Source organism: Eutrigla gurnardus (assembly GCF_963514095.1).
Source record: "Eutrigla gurnardus genome assembly, chromosome: 16".
NCBI lineage: Eukaryota > Metazoa > Chordata > Actinopteri > Perciformes > Triglidae > Eutrigla > Eutrigla gurnardus.
In genome coordinates, this window is record NC_139927.1 from 1691689 (window position 1) to 1706279 (window position 14591).

Sequence of the window (14591 nt, forward strand, 5' to 3'; positions counted from 1 at the left end):
GGCAGTCTGCATGTTGTAGCCGGTGCACCGCTGCATGCATGCAGCAATCAGCACGAAGTAGGAAGTACGTTTTCAAGTAATACCGATGATCTTATTTTGATTTTGGTTTGAGTGACTCAAACATTATTGACCCCTGTAGATGGACATCAGAAAATATTTTGGATGTAGTAGCAGAGACAGGGAAGCAGTCGGAGAGATGAGACTGAGAGGTAAGACCATAGGCCTATCTAGCCCATTTTTAGGGGTGCTTTTCCCAGCAACAAATATCGCATAGATAAATGCAATATAAAAATAACAGCCATGTTGTTTTTTAAACGCAAGTTCGTGTTTGACAATGTTTGACATGGTCAAAAAACCAACCACTCAATAATCACCACCAGTCCTCATTCCTGCTGCTCTGAATCACAGATCACTCTTTGTGCTGTTTCATAGGAGTTAGATAGCTGAAGGTTTACCCCATTATCTTTTAATACAATTTCATTTATAGTACTTTGTAAACCAAGTGATGGCTCAGCATTAAAATAAGATTTACAGTCACAGTGATTCCCCCAACCCCAAAAGTCTGATGTTCTTCATTCACAAATGTGGGAATGATACTCCAAAATCATCAAAAACATGTTGAGAATGTTCATAATGTATCTTGAATATATATAATATATATAATATGAAGTAGAGATTATTATCTCTACATTTTTACCTTTACTAGTTTCAGTTTAAGCAGCAGCAGTATGGGCGTGGCAGTAATAGTGGGCTAAGCAAGGGAAGTTTATATAGCACATTGTATAGCACATATCATACACGCAGCAGGCATTCAATACGTTTTTTTGTGATTTGAGTAATAGGGGTTCTGTGCCTTAGTAGAGCTTTATGTCTAGCAACGCCCCTACTCCCGGGGGTCATACTGTTTTAATGTAGTGAATCAACTCTGATGTGTAGTTATTTGTCGCCCTCTGGTGGTGGACATGAGGAACTACTTGTTCATGATACTACCCTCTATCAACCTCATCTCTGTAGAATAGTAGTTTTTTTCTTAAATCCTTTCTCATGTTAAAAACAGATTATTACGGATTTCTGTGTTTTATTCGCTTTTTTATTATTATTCTCATTATTATTATTATTCATCTTTGAGTGTTTTATAGTTACTTTATTTAATCTGGGGAGTCAAATGTAATTTTTAATCTTTGGGAGTTTCTCGGGTGTCTTTTCTTTATCAATGTGGTTAATTGAGTAAATCCTACTGCCCTCACTGACGAAGCACATGACCCATGGTTGAAAGCTCACGAAAAAAAGATGGTAAGTAGACCTCGAGTTAAGATCAAGATAGAGTTACTTTTGTTTAACTACTAAACTTGTACAAAACAACAGGAAGACAGAAATATGTTGTATATTGAGCATATTCTTACCTCTTTGCGGTTCTTCTCGGTCTTGCGGATCTCCTGTCTCATGGCCTCCATCTTCTGCAAGAGGACGTCCATCTCCTCCTCTTTGTCTCGGAGCTGGCGAGACAGCCGCTGTTTGGAGGACCGGAGGTCGGCCATCCGCTCCGACAGATCTGAGAACTCCTGCAGGGCCAACTTCCTCTGAGAGTGAGCCTCCTTCAGCTCCTTGGTCTGAGTCCTCAGACGCTCCAGAGAGTCCACCAGCTGCTGCTCAGAGGACCAGACCAGGAGGGTTTCAGTACACAGGTAATACTGGGGACTAGACCTGAGGATATGTAGACCTGATCCTAATAGAACACACAAGGATACTTAAACCAGTGATAGTGAAATACCTTATGGACTTCGTCTTTCTCCTGTCTCAGGGTCTTCACCTGCCTCTCCAGGTTCTTCAGTTTGGAGGCGGAGCTCTCGTAGTCCTGTCTGAGTGTGACCGCCTCCTCCAGCTGGTGCTCCAGCCTATCCGAGTCTACAAAACAGAGGGGCGGGGCTTCTTCACCAGGTGGATGCTGAGTGCACAACATGACAAAAGACTAAAACTAGTAGTCCTACTCCTGCTACTGGTAGTGCTACTAGTACCATCACTTCTGCTGCTGGTAGTACTGGTACTGGAATTAGTGAACAGTTTTGACCGCATTAAAATGTAGCGTTTAGTAGTTTAGACTGGATGAGGCTGATCGATCTGGTTTTCTCAGTGTGAGATATTTATCTGTTTATATATCTTCAGCTTTGTATATTGTACTACTACTACCACCACCACTCTGACCTGCCAGCTTCTTCTTCAGCCGTTCGATCTCCTCGTTCAGCTTCTTGATCTCTTTGTCTCGGGTCAGGGTTCCTCCTCGAGCCGGAGCCTGCAGGGCCTGAGTGGACTCTGCAGGTACAGGGGTCAGGAGTACTATATCAGTACACTTAAGTAGTCTGAATAAAAGCATTTAGATGCGTCTGTCTCACCCTGCAGTTTGCGGTTCAGCTCCTGTTTCTCCTGCTCCAGACGGCGGATCCTCCTCTCGAACGCCTCCACCTCCTGTCCTCCTCCGCCCCCCTCCTGCTCCAGGCGGAGGCCGAGTGCTGCGCGGCTGACGGAGCTGCGGTCAGCGAAGCAGCTGTCAGTGGTGTATGTGAAGCCGACGAAGGGGAGGTGCTGACCAGTGAAACCAGTGTGAGACATCGGAGGGCTGATGTCCTGCAGGAAAACCACCGTTAGACTGGACCCCATTTCTGGACCTGGGAGAATAGAGGCAGGACCTGGGAGACTAGGGTCAGTACCTGAGAGACTAGAGACAGGACCTGAGAGACTAGAGACAGGACCTGAGAGACTAGAGGCAGGACCTGAGAGACTAGAGGCAGGACCTGGGAGACTAGAGGCAGGACCTGGGAGACTAGAGGCAGGACCTGAGAGACTAGAGGCAGGACCTGAGAGACTAGAGGCAGGACCTGAGAGACTAGAGGCAGGACCTGGGAGACTAGAGGCAGGACCTGGGAGACTAGAGGCAGGACCTGAGAGACTAGAGGCAGGACCTGAGAGACTAGAGGCAGGACCTGAGAGACTAGAGGCAGGACCTGGGAGACTAGAGGCAGGACCTGAGAGACTAGAGGCAGGACCTGAGAGACTAGAGGCAGGACCTGAGAGACTAGAGGCAGGACCTGAGAGACTAGAGGCAGGACCTGGGAGACTAGGGTCAGGACCTGAGAGACTAGAGGCTGGACCTGAGAGACTGGGGTAAGGATCTGAGAGACTGGGGTCAGGATCTGAGAGACTGGGGTCAGGACCTGAGAGACTAGAGGCAGGACCTTGAAGACTAGAGGTATGACCTGAGAGACTAAAGTCAGGTCCTGAGAGACTAAAGTCCGGACATGAGTCAGTACCAGACACACCCCTGAGACCAGGAGCTCATGGACTAGACACACCCCTCAGACTAGGAGCTAAGTGGAACCCTGCTATATACGCTATCCCGGTTGTCCTCACCGGATTCTTCAGGACATCGTCATCGACGTCGAAGTTGGAGGTGTCGGTCGGCGAGGACACGTCTGGGATGTAGGGGGCCTCGGCAGACCTGATGTTGTCCCAGTCGATCCCGCTGAAGAACAGGTGGCTCTTGAAGTCGGATATCCCGTTCAGACCGAGTCGACGCTCCCTGGAGCAGAGCAGCCGTTGGATCAGGTCCTTGGCGTCCTCAGACACGTCCGTCACATGGGAGGGGAACTGGAAGCGCTCCTGGAGACCGGCGGGGGGAGAAAGAGTGTGATTGGAGGAGGACAGAAAGTGATAATGGAGAGCAGGACGCCGGCGTCCGTCCACTGAGACGGCCCACATTTAGAAGAAGAAGTAGAACGAGAGTCAGGAGACAAACCGATAACCTGGAAACAGCAGCAGAGGAGCTCGGTTTCAGGATTCTGGCTCGTTGTCAGATAAATGACACAGTTTTCATACATGAAGGAACTGGACTGGGTTTTCGTTTGGTGAACTGAAATGGCGTTCCTTACCTCGTGGTTCATGATCTTGCCGTAGGTCTCCACCAGTGACTCGGCATAGAACGGCGTTTCTCCATAGAGCATCTCATACATGCAGACGCCCAGAGACCACCAGTCACACTCCGGTCCGTAGCGGCCCATCCCGTCCTCCATCGCCTGCAGGATCTCTGGGGAGATGTAGTCCGGAGTGCCGACTGCCACGGAGGACTGCACCTACAGGGACGAGTCCTTCAGTCTATTAGAGGATGAAGCTCAGCGTGAGAACTGGAGGACTAGGAGAGGGTTCGTGAGTTACCGTGCCATCCTCCATCATGCGGAGACAAGATCCGAAGTCAGCGAGGCGGATGTGACCGTTCACGTCCAGCAGGACATTGTCTGGTTTAATATCTCTGTGAAAGATCAAGATGCATTACAACATCAGACAAACACATTGAAAACCCTTAAACAACAGAAATAACCATTAAGGGCTGCAGACTGGTGTAGTGGTTAGCACTCGTCCTGCATGTTCTCCCTGTGTCAGTGGGGGTTCTCTCTGGGTTCTCCAGCGATCTCCCACAGTCCAAAGACCTGCAGGACAGGACATAACTACATTTCCCAGAGGACACTGCTGCCAGGAAGCGGCCACTTCCCTTCCACTCAAAATCATGTGACTCTGTACCCGCCAGCTGCTGCATAACCTCCCCCCCCCCCCCGAGTACAACCAGTACCTGTGGATCCCCTCCCCCCCAGTAAAACCAGTACCCGTGTATCCCCTCCCCCCAGTAGAACCAGTGCCTGTGGATCCCCCCCCCCCCCCCCCCGGTAGAACCAGTACCTGTGGACCAGTACCCCCCCCCCTCCAGTAGAACCAGTACCTGTGGATGTAGCGCTGCTGGTGGATGGAGTGGATGGCCAGAACCATCTCAGCCACGTAGAACTTGGACATGTCTTCTGGAAGACGATCCTCAAACTTACTGAGCAGCGTCAGCAGGTCTCCACCCACGTAGTAATCCATGACCAGGTACTGGAAACGGATGAATAATCAATAACAGCAGCATTGATCAAGATAAACAATAACACCAACACATTTCACATTAACAGCACAGTTTAAGACACAATGTGAGCTAGTTAGTTAGTAAGTATTTAGTAAGCTAGGTAGCTAGCTAACTAGGTAGCTAGTTAGTGAGGTAGCTCGGTAGATAGTAAGCTAGTTAGCTAGCTAACTAGGTATCTAGTTAATGAGGTATCTCAGTAGCTATTTAGCTAGCTAATTAGGTATCTAGTTAGTGAGGTAGCTCGGTAGATAGTTAGCTAGTTAGCTAGCTATCTAGCTATTTAGTTAGTGAGGTATATCGGTAGCTAGTTAGCTAGGTAGCGTGCTAGCTCCTCGTCCCTTGTGAACAGAGTAGTGAGTCATGTGACATCATCAGTGATGTTTCCTCCGCTGGGATCTGAGTGAGGATGTTACATGTTCTGTCTGATAGGCTGTGCTGAGAACCTCAGGGAGTCCAGGACATGCCATAAGTTGATTCACTTTATACAGAAGTGACTGCTACGGCGGTCGCTATGGCAACGGTACACATAAAAATGGCCACCGCTGGGACAGGTTTGAATCTGTTCTAAACCATTTTAATTTAAAGCCCTGTCAGCTGCTGCTCATTAACGTTATTCATTCCGTTTCAAACACATCTGAACCCCTTTGAATCATAAACCTGAAATAAGCTGCAATCAAATTTATTATTCAACATGACGTTATTTTGTCATGTGGCCGGTCACATGACATGGAGGTGTGTTCACCGACGCCATAACAAATGGTGTGAATGTGAACCTCAACCTTTAACATGCCTCAGAGATTACAGACTCCTAGCTCATTCTCAGCCACAGGAGAATATATGATCCGACCCTGAGAAGCACTGGGCAGACCCCAGGACCAGGACCAGTAGTACTGACCAGGTAGTTGTCGTCCTGGAAAGCGTAGTGCAGAGTTGTGATCCACTGACTGTCTCCTTTCACCAGAACATCTCGCTCTTCTCTGAAACACGCCGTCTGTACAGAGGACATGTTTACATGATAAATACCACACGGCAACATTACAGGTCAACATGATCCACGTCAGGCCGATCACACCTGGACCAGAACTGGACTGAAGCTGGAACCAGGTCCTAAACTCACCGGCGGGACCGGGGTCTGACATCTATTTACTGGTCATGTTTCTCACAGATACTAGAAAAGTGTCCTGATACTCTGCCGTTAAAAACGTCACTTCATCTGGATTTATTATCGTTTAGTGGGTTTCTGTCTCCCTGCTGCAGCACTCTCCACCTGAACTGGTACAGATGGGCCTGGGGGCACTGTTTTACAGAAACATCTTATTAAACGCCGTCTCCCTGCTGCAGTACCATTCTCCACCTGAACGGTACTGCAGCAGGGGCACTGTTTTAAAGTCTTATTAAAGGTCCCCTATTATACTGTTTTTCATCAATTCTACACAGCTGTCAGAGTTCCAACATCACTGGATTCGATTTGCCCCAAACCCATCCGTGGTCCTGAATTTCAGCTGTCTAAAAGTTGCTCAAATGAGCTCTACTGAGAACAGGCTGTTTCTGTGCCTGCACCTTTAAAAGCTTATGAGCTCCGGCTGTCATCGCCTACTTAGAGAGAGACGGAGGGGATGCCGCTTACGCTAGCGGTAGCATGTGCCAATGTTTACGTGGATGTATGGCTATGGCTCGCCTATGTGGCTCAGGTGAAGTTGCTGGTCCCGTATGGTTGGGAGAGATCCTTTTACGAGAGTCAGTGTCGAGGCAAAGCCAGCTTTGTACTGACCATCGTTACTGAAGCAGTCCGATGGAAATGACTCCTTTCGTTACGTAACGACGGGAGCTGAATCTGAACAGCCTGTAGGAGCACCGTTGTACCAGTTGGGGGGGCTGCAGAGACCATTCAGGAGTCGCTTGTTCTCCTCATCCTGGGAGTTGATAGGCTCAAGGAGGACCAGTTTATAGGTGTAGAGACCAGAGAAAGGCTGTTTTTCATAATATGGGACCTTTAAAATGACTTTTCCCGACGTTTTACATATTCGGAATCCAGATATTTAGGTATCGTATGAAAGTCACAATGTTGGTATGTTGACAACACTTTTACCTACAGAGGTTAGAAGGAGATATACATTCTAAATATTAAATTTTACTTAAAAACATAAGCATGTTAGCACTTCATCGACTATCATTAACGCTTTTATGCTAGGCCAACGCCTGAAGGAAAACTAAATTTGTCTTTTTAACAGCTAATAAAATAAAGGATCCATTCAGAACTAGAGGTAAGATCGGGCCTAAAAAATCCAGCCCGACCCGCAGAGAGAGAGACGGGGAGAGGGAGAGAGAGAGAGCGCAGAGAGAGAGACGGGGAGAGGGAGAGAGAGAGAGCGCAGAGAGAGAGAGACGGGGAGAGTCTGTCTGTGCTGCGGCTCCTGTCCCGTTTAGTTAAATAGCAATTACAGCGCCCTCTCTGTTTTTTTTCCCTAATTATTTATTTTATAACAAGTATTCCTCAGTTTAGTATCTTATTCTCCACACATCGTTTATACATTTCTATAAACATATATTAAAAATAAATAAATAAAAAAATAAAAAAATAAAAAAGTCAGCGAGAGAGAAGCCCGGCCCGACCCGACCCGAACGTAATGATTGACATTTTATACCCGGGTCGGGTCGGGCTCGGGCTTAAGATCTTACCTCTATTCAGAACCAGACTTCTTGTTAAAGATCCCTAATGTTTAACCAGAAATAGCAGCTTCTATCACTAAACACACCAGACTCCATTACCAATAACATTTAACATGCTGTAAAACATTTAACTGAAGGTGACAAACTAAAGATGGTCCTTTTCATCTTCACACTTTTTCACCAACTGTGGTTTTGAACCCTGAATCCACCTCGTTAGGTGTGAAAGGATCAGGAGGAGTTGGTGAATTGATGAAAAAAGATTGGTTCAGTGAGTTATATTTTGTTTCTGCCAACTTTGAATAAAATGAGTAAAAAGGATTTTATTCTTCAAATAAAAGGTCTATTTCTGTTGCTCCATTCTGTGTCTCTCTATTTTGGTCTCATTAACCTACAAACAGACTGCAGACCTTCTGTCTGGGTTCCCAAACATCATACGTGTTCAGGAGGTGCAGCGGCAGTTAGAATATTGTGGTCTCCATAGTAACGCTACTCTGACAGCTTGACAGGGCAGCAGTGGTGGGTGGGGCTTAGCCCAGGTTCAATTAATGTGGAATGTGCAGGAATGTGAATAAATAATGGTGTTAATAGTGATAAATAGTAGTGATACATGATGATGAATAAAGAGATAAACTGACCTCAGCTCTCTTCAACATCTCCCACTTATTGAGGATCTTCATGGCGTAAACTCTCTCTGTGTGCTTCATCTTCACCACGGCAACCTGAGACAGACAGACAGACAGACAGACAGACAGACAGACAGACAGACAGACAGACAGACAAGCTCAAACAGGTGCATCATCACATTTATGACACATCAGGGATGTGATGCTGCGCTCTCATTGGACGCTGCTCTTTATCGTGTCCCAGGTGTTACAACTGAACATCTGTGTTGAAACATGTCTGAACACTGCTTAGGGGTCTGGTTCAGAGTCTGGTTCGGGGTCTGGTTCAGAGTCCGGGAACGTATCGTTATTTACTTGTTGTTTTCTGTGACCTGTAGAACGTCGGTTAAACAACTCACTAAACTGTACAGGTGAGTGAGTTACCTGTACAGGTAATCAGTCCCACCCACAGAGCTCAGACCACACCTGTAACACCACACACAGCGAGCGTCTCTGATTGGTCCTGAAGCTGTGTGTTTTTCTGTTGTGTAGAAGTGAGAGTGAGGCCTGTCCTCACAAGTACAGTAACACAACTGTGCGTGTGTGTTTAGACCCTGAGGCAGCAGACAGGTGTGGCTCTGACACACCTGTCTGCTGGTATGCAGTGTTTCCCCTATATGCAGCTAGCCGGCGGTATGCCGGCATGCTGAAATATGACCGCCGCTGCTGAATTCTTTTTTTAACAAGAGGAGAGCTCCATCTTATCTCTTTAAAAACTAATGTTATATTAATTTGCACTACGGAAGCTTCATATCCAGGTCAGGTCCTCACAGAGATATTAACATACTATCAGTTCCCTCACAAAGACATTAACGTACATATTATCAGGGATGCATGGGTTGGAGGCAAAGACCTTTTCGATTGTTGTGGCAATTGTCTTACTGAAAATCTCAAACAAAGCCAGAAACCTTGGGGTTATTATGGATTCTGATTTACATTTCAACAGTCAGATTAAATCAGTAACAAAATCAGCCTACTATCACCTCAAAAATGTAGCAAGACTTAGAGGGCTCATGTCAGCTCAAGACTTAGAAAAACTTGTACATGCCTTTATTACTAGTAGGCTAGTCTAGAGGCCTGCACGGGCCTGAAATTTCAGGTCCGGCCCGGCCCGGAAACCCGGCAATCAGGCCCTAGCCCGAACCTGGCCCGACAAATTAAGCAATTACTGAGCCCTAGCCCGAGCCCGACTAAAAGGGTCCGCTATTTAGATATGCCGGTTTCCCGACACTTCTGTCGCGTAATAGTTTCTCAGAAAGCCGACTTGAACAATTAAACAAATAATACTTTTAACACACGATTAACCCTTGCAAAGACAAGCGTTCATGAATTTAATTAGACCTCAATGTCGAAATAACGGGATGTCGCAATAGCAGCACGTAACCAAGGACAGCCAGGATATATGACATCGGTAAATCTTTGTGCCGCGGGATAAATAGAGAGATGAGCAGCACACATGAGCTCATTGTCCATAGCCAACTTAGTAAGCACCGTGAAATAAAGGAATTGAATCACTTTGAATATTTATTAAATAATCAAATAACTGTATTGCTCACCTAATAAAGGCAACATTACAATAGCGCATTGGACAATAATCTCCGCTCAGAGAAATCAAATTCTGACATCATAATTGAAAAAATCATGAATACATAAAACCAACTTTACTTGTGTGAAGCCCGAGCCCGTGCTATTCATTGAATTTAAGGCCCGTACCCGGCCCAAATTTGCATATTGTGTCGGGGCCCGTCGGGCTTGCAGGCCTCTAGGCTGTAATGGTCTCCTTGCAGGTCAGGCAGCTACAGCTGGTTCAGAACGCTGCTGCTAGAGTTCTTACAAAGACCAAAAAATGTGAGCACATTACACCAATTCTTAAATCCTTACATTGGCTCCCTGTATGTCAGAGGATTGATTTCAAAATCCTCCTGCTCACATATAAATCACTACATGGTCTAGGACCGAAGTATATCACTGATATGCTCCCACTACATAAGCCTTCTAGACCACTAAGATCTTCTGAGACCAATCTGTTAGTGATTCCCAGAGTAAACAACAATCACGGGAGAGCATCATTTAGTCACTATGCAACAAATGGCTGGAATAAACTTCCTGAAGATGGAAGACTTGCCCCAACTCTGACCACTTTTAAAACTAGACTGAAAACTGTTATGTTCACCATAGCTTTCTGCTAAATCTTTTAATGTCTGCACTGTTTTTAATTATTGCCATTGTTTTTATTCTCCTTTTCTTTCTGTAATGCATTTTTAATTTTGCCTTTATTTTCTTTTAATTCTTCTATTTTTTTTCACTTTATTGTCATGATGTGAAGCACTTTGAGTCTGCCTTGTGTATGAAATGTGCTATACAAATAAAGTTGCCTTGCCTTACGTGATATAATATATTTTTTGTTAAATAAATGTCAATAATTGTTTTAAAACACCCCCCCACCCCTACACCACCCACCCAGAGGAAGTCTTACCTCTCCAAAAGCTCCTCGTCCAATCACCTTCAACATCTCGAAGTCATCTCTGTGCAGCCGCATGTCCTTCACCGTGGTGGTGAACGGCTTCACTGAGGACCACACATACTCATATTAATACTCATGTACATACTAGTATTAATACACACGTAGTATACTCATATTAATGCTCATGTACATAGTATTTAGGGATGCACCGAACGGCCGAAACAGAAAGTTGTGATGACGCAAACAAAAACCGCGGCCAGCGCACGCTTGTCTGGATAAGCGCCAACATGTCTGCGGTGTGGACGTTTCGCTGAGATCTATTCCTCTGCACTTCCTCGGGACTGTGCTTGATCCGTTATAAAGACCATTACTTGGTCTTTATAACAGAGACTTGTCTTTATAACAGAGACTTGTCTCTCTGCACCAGATGAGGGGCATGCACCCTCGTTGTCCGATATGTTCGATGAGACATTAAACATTTTATTTTTATTATATACTGTGCATTGTAGTAATGTCAGTGCTAAATAAATATTTTCAGACTTTTGTAATTGATTTATTCTTTGAATTGCAATACCTTGATTTTAGTGAGGTTAGTACACAGTCATAGCCATAAATGCAATGGTACTAATAATTGGAATATTAATTTCTTTCGGTGTTTCGGTTTTGGCCAAGAATTTTCATTTCGGTTCATCCCTAATAGTATTAATACAAAATCATACTCAATAATACTCATGTACATACTAGTATTAATACACACGTATTATACCCATATCAATGCTCATATTAATACACATGTATTATACTCATATTAATACTCGTGTACAAAGAACCATCACCCATCGAGGTCTGGATTCAGAACCATCAACCATCGAGGTCTGGATTCAGAACTATCACCCATCGAGGTCTGGATTCAGAACCATCACCCATCGAGGTCTGGATTCAGAACCATCACCCATCGAGGTCTGGATTCAGAACCATCAACCATCGAGGTCTGGATTCAGAACTATCACCCATCGAGGTCTGGATTCAGAACCATCACCCATCGAGGTCTGGATTCAGAACCATCACCCATCGAGGTCTGGATTCAGAACTATCACCCATCGAGGTCTGGATTCAGAACCATAGGCCCATCAAGGTCTGGATTCAGAATCATTAGCCCATCGAGGTCTGGACTCAGAACCATAGGCCCATCGAGGTCTGGATTCAGAACCATTAACCCATCAAGGTCTGGATTCAGAATCATTAGCCCATCGAGGTCTGGATTGAGAACCATAGGCCCATCGAGGTCTGGATTCAGAACCATTAACCCATCAAGTACTGGATTCAGAACCATAGGCCCATCGAGGTCTGGATTCAGAACCATTAACCCATCAAGGTCTGAATCAGACCTCACCCACGATTGAGCCTTGAGTCCGGATTGTTTGGCTGGTGCGAGCAATCTGTTCTGTACTTAAGAACGGTGTACCTCCTCGGCCCGGCACGCTTGGAAGAGGTGGATTTGAGTCCGGTACGGTTCATGCACGAGCACATGCACACAATGTGGACATGACGTCGGCTTTAATCGATAGGCCGTCCCTCATTATCGCTCAGTGTTCTACTCGGAACTCCCCCCGCTATCGATCTGATTTGTGACTGAAAATACTGCCGATGACCGTGTAGGACCCAACGGGATTCTGGGTCGGGTTTTGGCTTCAGACTTGTTTATAATAAAAATGCCGCTGTGTCCAGAATCTGCTGCCTGCTCGCGGCCGCAGTCCGAGTGTTTACGAGAAATATGTGCAGAGCAGACGAACTCAGTAAAGTTTCAGTCGTGTTCCGTGTCTCTTTTGTGATGACTTCGAGATGGCGCTCCTTGAAAACAACATCAAGACACGCGTGTGTCCTATTCAGGGCTGGACTGGGACCAAAAAATCGGCCCGGGCATTTCCAGCCGAGACCGGCCCACCAGGTATCGATGGAAAGACAATGAAGCCTATGAATGAAAACAAACTTTTTTTGTGACAATGCTTGTACACTGTCAGGCATCGGCCCTCGGCTGTAATTGGTCCAGCCCAGAATCAATCATGACTAAGGGGCCTATTTACCAGTTTTGTGTACCGATAGCAGTGTTTCCCCACAGGCTTTGAGACTATCGTGGGGGGCTCGCGATCTTCTAGGGGGGTCCAGGGGCATGCTCCCCCCGGGAGAAAAGTTTTAATAGATTTCATTTTAATGCATCAATTTGGTGAATTTTGAGAACCAAAATATGACATCAATTACTGACCAATTTCTTACAAACTGCTGGTACTAATACAAAATGTTGACATACTAAATGGGGTTGAGGAGTTGGAGCATTCAAGAAAAGATGAAAACAAAAATGACTAAAACACAGTGCTGAGCCTTCCAGGGTTCCCCAATTAGTTTTCACTGAGGGCCAAATTATGTCCAGGTTGCCAAGTCGAGGGCCAAATTGTCTGTTTTTTTTTATTGGACCACTGAACATTGTTTTATGTGCAAATGTTATTATTGTTGCTGCTATTATTAGAAGTATTATGATTGTAATGATTAGTACTACCATTGGTAGTTGGTTGTAGTAGCAGATAGTAGTAGTAGTCATAGCCTGTGTTGAGGGACAGATAAAAAATATACACTTGAAAGAAAATAAGTCCAATATCAACGATTTATTTATTTGAATGCCCCTGGAGAATATTTTGATGAACAACAAAAAACAACAGCACTACAGCAAGTGGGGCACAAGAGGAAAAAAATATTGTGGACAGTGGAGGGGATCGTGGCGAGCGATTGGCGAGCAGTTTTTTTTTTTTATTATCCCGGTAATTTGTCTGCGTGAGGAACACTAGATGTGGCGTGTGCTGCTTTGTTCTCTGACAATGTAAACAGACTGGTCTGTCTCAGTAAAGCCTCGGTTATGCTTCCGCGTAGTGATCACGCAATGGCCACGCAACGGCCATGCAGTTGCTTGGAGACTGTGATGGTTCTGCGTTGGGTTTACGTGTTGAAATGCAATTCAATGCCACACCGGTAAAGGGCGCTATGTTTTTTGTAAAGACTGACCGACCGACTGAGACCCTTGACGTATATCGTCGTTAGCCTCATTATAGCCTATTTGTTTACTTTCCGGCTTTAAACATCCACAATTTTTCAGAACTTGGTGTTTTATTTCTTTGTGCAAAAGCGACAAGGTGCAAACAATAAAACGAGGTGCAAACAATAAGAGTAGCCTATTAAAAGTTTAAATGGCGGTGTTTATGAGTGGAAACCGGAAAAGCGGTCTCCAGCGGATGTAGTTAGCGGACCAATCACAGCCAATGCCGCTGCGTTGGTGTTGCGTTGCCTCGACGCGCGTCTAGGATTTTTGGGAGGTGCACATCAGGCCCTTGCGTTGGACGTAAGGGGGGTCCACAAGGACGTAAGGGGTCTGCAAGCCCCCTTGCGTTGTGTCGACGCGGAAGCATAACTTGGGCTTAACGGGCTGAATGTAAAGGAGGACTAAGCTGACTTGTTGTTCTATGGAGTGAAAAGGATTTATCATTCACTTCACAGCAGAATATTTCCTTGTTCTTTTTTCCATATTTGCATGTTCTATTGTGGACCTTTTTGAAATGTTCTGTTAGTGCATATAAGAAATATTTTCAAGCTGACAGTTAATTTTGATGGCCTTGATGGTTTCTTTGGAAATCTGTCGTTCACATGAGAGAATCTGTGCTTAAAGTTAAAAAGCCGCTATTTAACAATAGTATTTGAATTTAAATACTTCCTTTGTGTTAATTCTACATAAATTCCATCATTTTACATTTACATATCCATTATAACATACTTTATTCCTAAGAAGAAAGAAAGCGATTAATTG

The 14591-nt window shown here is 45.2% G+C and overlaps 1 protein-coding gene across 2 annotated transcripts in view; it reads right to left on the bottom strand.

Moving 5' to 3' along the window:
- Positions 1-14591, bottom strand: part of cdc42bpb (CDC42 binding protein kinase beta (DMPK-like)) — a 35979-nt gene that overhangs the window by 19083 nt on the left and 2305 nt on the right. For both annotated transcript variants that reach the window (XM_084030979.1, XM_084030980.1), the window contains exons 2-12: positions 10754-10845; positions 8251-8334; positions 5841-5936; positions 4766-4914; positions 4207-4300; positions 3924-4124; positions 3406-3654; positions 2391-2622; positions 2203-2310; positions 1772-1905; positions 1404-1646 (exon numbers count right to left, since the gene is read on the bottom strand). In XM_084030979.1, the coding sequence (XP_083887105.1) occupies positions 1404-1646; positions 1772-1905; positions 2203-2310; positions 2391-2622; positions 3406-3654; positions 3924-4124; positions 4207-4300; positions 4766-4914; positions 5841-5936; positions 8251-8334; positions 10754-10845 (1682 nt within the window). The remainder of the gene's footprint in view (positions 1-1403; positions 1647-1771; positions 1906-2202; positions 2311-2390; positions 2623-3405; positions 3655-3923; positions 4125-4206; positions 4301-4765; positions 4915-5840; positions 5937-8250; positions 8335-10753; positions 10846-14591) is intronic.